The 10,742-nt window shown below is 33.0% G+C and overlaps 2 protein-coding genes across 2 annotated transcripts; both read right to left on the bottom strand.

Moving 5' to 3' along the window:
• Window positions 1-56: 56 nt before the first annotated feature.
• Window positions 57-2,927, bottom strand: LOC122357379 (galactose-specific lectin nattectin-like). Its single transcript, XM_043256734.1, has 6 exons — window positions 2,856-2,927; window positions 2,649-2,733; window positions 1,606-1,684; window positions 1,397-1,519; window positions 1,002-1,110; window positions 57-539 (listed from the first exon to the last, which is right to left on the bottom strand). Exons 3-6 carry the CDS (start codon window positions 1,648-1,650, stop codon window positions 457-459), a joined length of 360 nt encoding a protein of 119 aa, XP_043112669.1. The 5' UTR covers window positions 1,651-1,684; window positions 2,649-2,733; window positions 2,856-2,927; the 3' UTR covers window positions 57-456.
• A 4,936-nt stretch (window positions 2,928-7,863) lies between these two features.
• On the bottom strand, window positions 7,864-10,466 carry LOC122357377 (ladderlectin-like). The gene is made up of 7 exons (XM_043256733.1): window positions 10,329-10,466; window positions 10,154-10,236; window positions 9,711-9,752; window positions 9,106-9,185; window positions 8,510-8,644; window positions 8,191-8,299; window positions 7,864-8,035 (listed from the first exon to the last, which is right to left on the bottom strand). The coding sequence occupies exons 2-7, from the start codon at window positions 10,209-10,211 to the stop codon at window positions 7,977-7,979; spliced, it is 483 nt and encodes a 160-aa protein (XP_043112668.1). The 5' UTR covers window positions 10,212-10,236; window positions 10,329-10,466; the 3' UTR covers window positions 7,864-7,976.
• Window positions 10,467-10,742: the final 276 nt, after the last annotated feature.

Below are 10,742 nucleotides of genomic sequence, written 5' to 3' on the forward strand. Positions count from 1 at the left end.
ACTTTCATTTTAATTTCAGATTACCTCCCAATTATAAGGTTTCTCATTTTTTTTTAATAGTATGAGGCTATGGAGTAAATTATGAAATTAAATAAGTAAATTTCACTCAGCTATAGTTCGTCCCACTTAATATAAAAAAGTTATATGAACTCAATAACTGATTATCTTAAGCAGAACACAAGTTGAATGCATTACATTTCTAGTTCTCAGCATGCATTGCTTCGGATTCTGTAAAGAGTAAATGTTGAAGGTTTTCACCTCAAAATGTCAGGAGATGTTTGTCTCCACATTTCAACAGTGGTTCAACAGATTTTCAGGACATTAACTAAATGCTGTTTTATTTATTGAGTTTCAGAAAGAAAGATGTTGAGGCAATATGCAGCAAAGCAAAATTAAACTTAGAACGAGTGAATACAATGCAGAGTAAATATGACATTTCTTATTTATCATGGGCATTTAAAGGCTTCTGACAGAATAAGCAGTGGCACAAACAAATGCTAACTTGTCTGTACATTGTAGGTCATTCCAATTTTGTGCACCTGTTGTGAGAAAGAAAACATGTTTTAATTGTGCAAGTAATTTAGAATATCATGAAAATCATATTCTAATATTTTGAGATACTGGATTTTGACTCATGACTCATGTAAGCTCTAATCATACATGTAATGAATCTAATATATAATATATATATATATATATATGTACTTGTAATACCTGTATTTAGAAAGACAGATACATAAACACTGGAAGTGAAGGGAGTGAAAAAGGTACAAAAGCTGTCACCTTTTCAAAGACACACATTTGTACCCTATTTCCCCCTAAATGATGAATCTTAGTACATTAGAAGGTACACATTGAAACGTTTTAAAAGGTATCACCCCAGTGATAACATTTGTACCTTTTTGTTGTAAAATTTCTTTATTAGTCTGATTGCTGCTGGACATTGAAGGCTGAACAAATTCCAGAACTGAAGAGAATTAAAAGACATTCAAATCAGTTACCTGCATTGTTTGTCTCAATACAATGCTCTTCACCCAAGTTGTTGGGTTCTCTGGACCTCCAAAGTTGGAAATTCATTTTGGTCCCATCACTCCAGAACCACACCCCCTCCTGTGTTCAGAAGAGTCGAGTCAAATGGCCTTTATTTACACAGGCTTACAGATTGTGTCAAAGCCCTCAAGAGCACCAATGATCAGTTTGTTTGTTTTTAAGACCGCCTCGCATTACGTGCATGTGTAAAATAAAGAACTCAAAATAAAACCATATCTCGCCAATGTTATTTGCACATCTCTTTGCATATGTAAACATTCGCTGTAAGCGATGCTGATTTAAACAGTGAAGTGCATGATGCACAACCGACGAAAGTGACAAAATAAGTAAATCCATAACAACATACAGAAACGGCATCATAGCCTCCTATCCAGAATGGATCTGAACTTGACACCAATAGATTTAGGAAGGCTTGTTCCGTGTGACTGTGTACAGAGGCCAGGTTCCCACCATGGTTCAAGCACGTCATCTGAGGAGAATAAGACATGAGTCCTGCAGCTTCGTCTGTCTAAATAATAGGCTACCTTTATGTTAGCTCTTGCTGAATATTCTTACTTCTGCATCCTTCCAGGAAACTAGATCATTAAAAACTTGAAGCATCTTGTCCCGTGAGGACTCCACCCGCTCTGACAAGCTGTTACATGGAGATTTAAGTGGTAAGTTTAAGTGTTTTTTTTTTCTTAGTTCATATAAAGCGTTGTATGCAGGATATATACCATTAAAAATTTGGAGGTCATGTACTCCAGAAAAATTTCTGCTCAGGTAAAGTGGGCCATGCCTTAATTATCAAAAATTATTTTGCGTTTGAATGAATAACACATGATTTATCAACACGTATTATCAGGCAAACATTTTTAACAAACCCCCCAAAATATTAAAACCTCCGGGTTATGAGGAAAATATTTAAAAATTATTTAAATACATTTAGAAAAAAACGGCATTTAAATGATAAATTTGCTACAGTTTTTGCTTATACATGTTAAACATATAAATTTGGGTTTTAATTTCTCAAAGGCTGGTGAAGAAGTTTAACCAAAAGGTATTTTAATTAGTAAATCGAGCAGACAGGCATATAAATGAACTACGGACAAAACAGGCTTATATTGGGAAGGTAAATGAGGATAATGACGAGACACGGCTGAACAGAATGTCAAATTAAAAGAGACAGGGAAAACTAGTTCACGGGTAACTCAAAACACGGACATGTAACATGTAACAACTTTAAAATATGTTTTTAATTTGCAAATTAAAACTAAACTAGAAAATGTCAAATGCAAACTATAGCTGAATTTTAATTTCGCATGAACTATTGCACATATGTATGGGAAAATGAGAATGAAAATACAGAAAAACATTGCAGTTTTGCATATTACATTTAAAATTGAACTTAAGCTACACATATGCTTCCATACTTTTGATCCAGGCTGTCTATTCATGCTTGCTTAAGCCAGCTTTGTTGAAAATTTGGTGAAAATTAGTTTGCAAACTAAACTGAACATTTTATAAAAATTGTTCTAATGTTTAAGGACAAATATAAAAAAAAATGAAGGTATTTATGGATGTTCAGGAAATGCGGCAGACTGAATGATGCATCTCACCTGAAGCATTGAGAGCAAAGAGTAGACAGAGAGACACACGGACAGTCCAGACTCCCATTGTTCCTCAAACAAGAACACTGCGCATCTGAAACAATAAAAAACATCAACCAAGACATGTTTAAATGAACGAATAAATGTAAACATCTAAATATCATTACAATGTTATTGTAAATATTTTAATTGATGTATTAATTTAGTGACGCTAACAGAATTTGCTGTGTTTGTCTGTCTGTTTGTCTGTCAAAGCAGAGGTTTGACTTTTTATAACAGATGAACATATTTACGCAAACACCATCAACAGTATTATGAAAGCATTCAGCTGAATCACTTATCAGTGGGTCATCAAGGTTACACATCAACACAAACCTTCACCCAAGATTGCAATGTTGCAGGATGAAAGTCTTGAAACAGAGCACTATACATATACATACACACACACACACACACACACACACACACACACACACACACACACACATATATATATATATATATATATACACACACTAAAATATACTATAAAATATACTTGGATGCAAAAACGATTAATTTTGTTCTTTAAATTAAATTAGTTCTTCTTTGGTCTATATAATATTGTGAGATGATGTATTAAAATATTTCCTAATCAATGATTCAGTGTTTTTTGGAATAGAAGCAGTAAAATGATCATGATGATGACTGACTACAGATTTATACGTTTTCATTTTAACAGCTCTTAAAGAGTTAGTTTACCCCAAAATGAAAATGATCATGTCTTTTTTAAGCAAGACCCCACACTAATTCTTCAGTGCCTCACATTAACTCCTCACATCTGCACTCGTTCTTTTACTTAGTTTCTTTTTATGACTATTTAAACAATAGTGATCAGACTCAAACTTTGACACAGTCCTGTCAAACACACATTATTTTAGGGAACACTAGTGAGAAAGGTTCAAAACATTGTTACAAAAACCTCCTTATGGGATATATGAATCCTTTTGCTAGTCAGTGTCTGTCACAGTACACAACATTCACAGAGTGGTGCAGATACAGTGAAATTCAGCAATAAACCAAAAGAAAAGAAAAATTTATTTTCATTGTGCTACTCTAACAAGAACCTACAGTAGGTGAGAAGCACTAGAAGAGAAAAGATCAAAAACTAAACAACTGAATATACAGTAAACACACACTTGAATTGAATGTAAATAAATATATTCATTCATTCAGCATCCTCTGCCAAACTGCATTACAGTGTTATGTACATGGAGTATTCTTCTTTGTCACAGTAGTTTCTTAGCCTTCTGACAAAAGAGTTGCCTAGACAGTCTTCTCTCAGTAAATGTAAGAACTACTTGTTGAAATAAACGCCGGATCCATTTGCAGTCCATGCAGAAGAACATGGTCAACTATAGTGCTTTGTATTTTATCAGGAACAAAAGATCTCATCCCCTCCATTTTAATTTTGCATCCCACTGTCAGGATTCATTTTCCAAAACACATAATACCCTGTACTCTCGGTTATTTTATCTTCAGTCTCACTACTTCATATTCAGATCAAATATTGTGCCGTTTGAGTTCATTTTTATTGATTGAGTTAATTCTATTGTGTGTTTGTGTTTTCTGACAGACAGAATCAATAAAATGGTTAAAAACGAAAATATCTAAAAAAACTAATCAAAAAGACGTTTTTGGATACATTCATTCAAACAGAAACCAACCGTATGAAGCATGTGTGTGCCATACAGCACCAAAACTGAGAGAGTACCACAAGTATATTTTTACATCATACATTATTACATAAACACCACCTATCAGCCTTCAGCTGAATCATTTATCAGGGGATCATCAAGTGGACAAAACAAACCTACACCCAAGATTGCAAAACGCTGCAGAATGTTGCAGGATGAAAGTTTTGAAGTAGAGCCTGAAATTTGAATATGAACAATGCTGTTCAAAAACAAAAAGCATAATTACCTAATTCAGTTTTTGAAAATACTGCGTAAGTTGAAGTATTTCTTAACGATTTAATCAGTTTAAAAAGCAATGATAGTCTGCAAGTCTCTCTTTGCTCTTCTTTGTTCTTCAGGTAACCCCATTATTATAAACCATTAATTACAAACCATGTTCAACTTCAGTAATCCCTCTTCAGTAGTTTCCCGTACTGCACATGCCTCAGTACACTGCCTCAGTGTAATTATATTACTGTTTTATTTGCTATTTTTGCCTCTGTATTGAATGTTGCTGTCTGTCTTAGCCATCTTAAAGAACCGGCTAAAACACATCTGTGCCATCTTTATTTGACCTCTAGCAATCTTTATTCTAATTATATCTCTTACACTTTCTTTATTAAATCGTAAGTCGCTTTGGATAAAATCATATATGTAGATCATGCATGCAGATGGTATTTTGACTATTTTTAGTCTTGTTCGGGGTGAAACAGGCGAGTCAGGTACATATGTAGCTATGTTGCCGAAATACGTGTGTGTGTAAACATGCGTGTGTGTTAGTGTGTACATAAACTTGTGTTTGTGTGTGTTTTTACGTGTGTCTGTTTGTTCTGTTTACTGAATGCAATTTCAATTATTCATATCATTATTTACAGGTTTAAGAATATATCTATATATATTTTGTCTAAACCGACCTGCATTCAAGTGATGCTAAAACATGAACACATAAAGACATAAAGGTAAAGCACAGCTATGTGCGATTGTGTTAAGTGAATGTTTGAGAAAAAAATGTAAAACAATAATGAACATTCATAAAATGAATCATAGAAAACACTATTAAGCGCTACGATTAATCGTTATCGAGAAACACAGCCCTGGATGTGTGTTCACAGTGTGTGTGTGTGTGTGTGTGTGTGCACTTACATTAATGCAAAGCACATATTATGTATGAGTATGGGTCACCATATCTGGCAACACGTCAATTCACCTTCACATCATCACTTGCAAAATATAAAAAAAATGCAAATATTTAATTTTGCTCTATAAAAAAATTACTTCTTTTTCAGATTTCTTCTTTGGACATATGAATATTTAAAAAAAAAGTAGTGATAGCATAAAGGTCAATTATTTAATTGTTTATTAGAAAATAATTTGAATGTTAATATAATTTTAATTGAAATATTATAAAAAAGTCTGTCTAATTAAATTGTGAGATCAAAAAATATTTTTAAATCAGTGGTTAAATGGGCAACGCTTTATTATAACTTTCAGTTGCAAGGCATTTATTATAGTTAGTTGATGATAAACTAATCACTTACAAGACATTTATAAGCAATAAATGATATGCTAACAATTTATGTATGTTTTGTTAATACATTTACAAGTGATTAGTAAAAGATGAACTTATAATTTACAAAATTATTTTTCTTCAAAAGGATTATTCTTTCAAAGGATTAATAAGTGATGTGTTGATATTTTTATCTATGTTTTGTAGATTACGTTATAAAGACTCAAATAATCAATTTCGCAATTTTGCTTTTCACAAATGATACCTCTTTTAAAAATCCTTCTGTAATCAATAAATAGCATTCATTTATTGTCATGAAAATCTCTTGTTCAACAAATGTAGACACAAACAGTATCTTATGTTTTGGTCAGTCAGGATTATCACAGGCTTTGCTCTTCATTCTAAGTGAAGTGATAAAGCTGAACGTTGGTGTAATGAACTGTGCTTATTGTCCTGTATTTTAAAAAAAAAAAAAAAAAAAAAAAAAAATAAATATATATATATATATATATATATATATATATATATATATAAAACTATAGAACAATCATTGTGTGAACACAATAGGAGAAGAAGAACAAGGACAGTTGCTGGGATCTTGAATATATCAGGGTCACCTTAAGTAAATGGAGCTTTGATATTTTTATATATAATACTTAATTTGTAATTTTAAAATTAAGAAATTGGGGATTTTGGATCTTAATTAGCAGCACACTGTCTCATTAATCACCATGTGTCTGCAGCTCAGATTTGTAAACGTTACTACACGTTATGTTTTTTAATAAACAAATCAGCAGAGCAGATTAATGTCAGTGAACGTTAATGAACATCTTGTTTCAGATACTTACCACTGTTCAAGCTCATGTTTATCTCTGTTTATAATCGGTCATGCCAGTTGAAAGCCATACTTGAGCATTGAGGAAATGAGAATTTTAACCCAGAAAAAAAATACCGAAAACGTGGTTTCTTTTTAATAGACACAAACTCATTTTCATTACTCAAAATTGTAATTTCATAAAAAAATTATATACAGCTTCTTGATTTTTTTTTGTTTGTTGCTAAATTAAATTTCTATCACTGTAGCATGTCTATATGCATACAGCACTATCGTTTAATGTAAAACCTCTGCAGTTCTAATTTCAAGTTAGACTTCCAACACAGCATTGTTACATCCCTAGGATGGGGGTGTGGCTTCGTGACCTGTGCACCTGCTCTCTCGCTCTGTTTGCTTGGCAATCGTCTGCAGGTGATCCTCATCAGACACTTCTGCTATAAAAGAGCAGTGTGAGCTTTGTTTGGAGGTTCACTTCTCCCCTGCTGCAGACTTCAGTTCTAATTGTCGCTTCATAGTTGATTGTGATGTGAAGTTAAACCTGTAGTATGAATTCTTCAGTGAGCAGCTTTGTGATTTGCTGCTAATAACCCGTTCATCGGCTGAGTAGGCTGATTATTTAGCCTCATCTATTTTTGTTTGTTTCTTTTTGTTAGCAGTATTAAAAAGGTATTATGACTTAGTTTGTTTAATGATAAATGGGGAGCTGTAGGGGGAGGGTGCCAGTTAATTTTTGAACTTCTCTTTGTCTTTGTTTATGGTTAGTGAGGGAGTGGAGGAAAGCATTTGTTGTTTATTTCTCTAGTTTTACCTAGTTAGGTTATTTGGATCTCCCACCTGTTAGTTAGATGCTGTTTTGTTTGTTATTTTGGCCTGGCCCTTCCCTGAAGACTTTTTATTGCTCCTGTGCTTTTGTTTCCCAAATAAACTAAATTAATGTTTTTTTTTTCCCCCTATAAAAAAATAGTTATCATTTCATTTCTGGGGCAGAGGACTGGAGTGATATTTACACGTTTTTCTTAAATTTTAAAAAAGTTACTTTGTTACTCCCACTCCTAGACTTGGGGAATGGGAACAGGACAGCATTAAAAACCTTTTTTGTATTACCGCTATAGCAATTAACACCTGTAACCATAGTGACCGATTAAAGTAAATATCAAAGATGATGACTTGCTGCAAACACCTTTATTTTATTAACACCTTTATTAACCTTCACTGATCATTCGCTGAGTCAAAATAGACTGCTTATTCTCCCAGTCAACTTTGCCTTTTCACATGCTGCTTCAGTTCACACACACAAAGGGCATCTTAGAAGAACATTTCAGATCATTAAAGTTGCCATCTGCAGGAATAAAGATAAAAAAAAAAATTGTATCATAAAATCAAGCATTCATATTTATTTAGCTGTATCAGTATTTACTGATCTGCTTTTAAGTGGTTTAACATAAATGACAGCAATGAAACATTTTTGATTTCATGAACACTAAAAGTAATTACCTGAGTAATTCATCTCAATGCAGTCCTCGTTACCATCATTATTGGGCTCTCCAGGAGCCCATATTTGGAAGTTAAATTTGGATCCATCGCTCCAGAGCCAAACTCCGTCCTGTGAAAAGAAAAGAGTAAAAATGCCCCTTTTTGGCTACAGCATACGCGACATCATTTTATTTATATTTAATCGTCTAAAAGATGACTCCTTTACTACACTTGCTGTATTGGAAAGTCATTTTATAGAAATGAAATAGTTTTTAACATACATAATTTTCCCAATAGCACAAACAGCATAACTAAAAAAGAAAAAGAAAAGAATGCATACATGAACAGCATCGTGGCCCCCGAGCCAGGCTCTTGTTGTTTGCTGAGTGGAGTGTCTAATCAGGTTCTGTATAAAAATGTACTCCTCGTGGCTGTGTACAGAAGCAAGATGACCATCAAAGTCCTGGCACATTATCTGTAGAGGAAGAGACATTAGCAAACACCCTGACAGTTTTTAAAATGTGAGATTAACTGTTAACATCGTAAAATATGCCACACGCCTTTCAATTACCACTTAAAATAGCTTTATTAATCATTTTATTTTACTTATTAATAATAATCATTTTGTATTTTTTTTTTATTTATCTGCATAGTCTGATATCCTCCTTGTGAGGTGAGACTGCTTTTCTAAACGGATGAACTTCTAACTAACTAACAAATGCTACGGACAAGACGTTTTGAGAGATTAGATAAAGCTTTTTAAATGATCTTATCACACTTCTGTCATTATAACATCATATATTATGTATTTTCAAGCTCTTCTTTGTCTCTTAGAGCTTCATTTTTTCATCTGCGTTTAACAATTTTTTTTTAAACAGCAACAAGTTAAAGTTACTTTCACAGATTCTTTTAATCACAAAGCTGAAAGCATCGTACCTCTGCATCTATCCAGATTTGAGCGCTGCTGAAAAACTTGAAGCACCTACATCCATAGGCACTCCATCCTGACCAACAAGCTGTTAAATGGAGGTTAACAAATATTAATACAAGTATTAAACAGCCATTGATGCCCTTTGCAGACATAATGTCGTTTGTCTTACATTATGTATTGTTAATCAATGAAACAGATTAAACCATATACCATATATTGTTATTGTACAATGCATTTTAAATCATACAAACTAGAATATTAAGCCTGATGCGTTGTTGTTGGTGGTGATATAATTTTTGACAATAAAACACATTAGCCGAAAATATTTCACAGGGTTATGAATGTATTACCTGAAACTGATGCACTGGCTTTTTTCTCAGATTTTAATTTTTCCTTTCTCTGTGCTGGGTTGCACTGATGTATTTTCCCCGATATAGCCTAGTTATCCATCAATTACGGTCATTTGTATTTAGTGCTTAGTTGTATTTACATGTGCTCTTTAAAACGTTTTAAAGCATGCTGAAGACCCTCAGGTTTACATACACTTTCATGTTTGAGAAATCTAGACATACACACTGACAAGACAAGGAAAGGGCAAGATGAACCTTACCGCCACAGCGTTTATTTCCAACTTGCTGAGGGGACGTTTTCTCTTGAAAAAGAATAAAAAGGAGAGGGGTGGGCTGGGGGTGAATTAAAACCTCTGCTAATGCTAACTGTAGTAGGGATCACAATGATAATTGATATACTGGAGATTAACACGCATTATTATCTTTAAAGTTATAAAAAATAAAATAAATGGTCACAATATTAGTCATTAATAATAAGCAATAATCATGTGAACGGTGAAATTATTGTTGTATGTTGTATTATCACAATTGAGAGAGAAATAGAACAACGTTATTTTAAAAAAAGTGATTTACTTCAATGCATATGCATATTGAATGATTTCGATCATGCTTTCTAATTAGTCAATACAGCATCCCTACAATCAATGATAAAATAAAAGCTATGATTTGAAAAAATGTGCAATATAATAAAGGTTTGTCTTACCTGAGGCACTCAAAGTTAAGAGAAGACAAAGAGACAGATAGACCGGCCAGACTGCCATTTTTTTCTCCAAAAATGCTGTAATGCTGCACAGAATTTCAAACAAATCTAATACCATTTATTGTTCTGTAGAATCATATGATATTGATATTTAATAGTTCAGTTCAGTGACACAAACCTGTTCAGTGTGTCAATGTCTAGATGTGTCGTTGTGAACCCTGTATGGTTTGTCTCTTTATATACCGGAGGTAAACTGATTTATCAGCCTCAGATTCCAGCACCTGCTCATTTTCTCTTTCCCCCTCCCCATTTATTTATTTATTTATTTATTTATTTACCTAAATTAATCCTGGTGTTGTTTATTATTATTATCATTATTATTTAATCATATATTTTTATTCAATCATATAATAATATACAATGGTTAAATAACAATATATAATCCAATATTATTATTTAATCATGTACAGATTTTACATTCATTTCTCACATTTCATAAGATGTCCTTTGGTCGTTCTCATCAATCCATTTTGGACAACATGTCCACCAGATTTTACACAAACTTGTGGAGTCCATTCAGCTTCAGTGTTGT

This window comes from Puntigrus tetrazona, chromosome 14, assembly GCF_018831695.1.
Source record: "Puntigrus tetrazona isolate hp1 chromosome 14, ASM1883169v1, whole genome shotgun sequence".
NCBI lineage: Eukaryota > Metazoa > Chordata > Actinopteri > Cypriniformes > Cyprinidae > Puntigrus > Puntigrus tetrazona.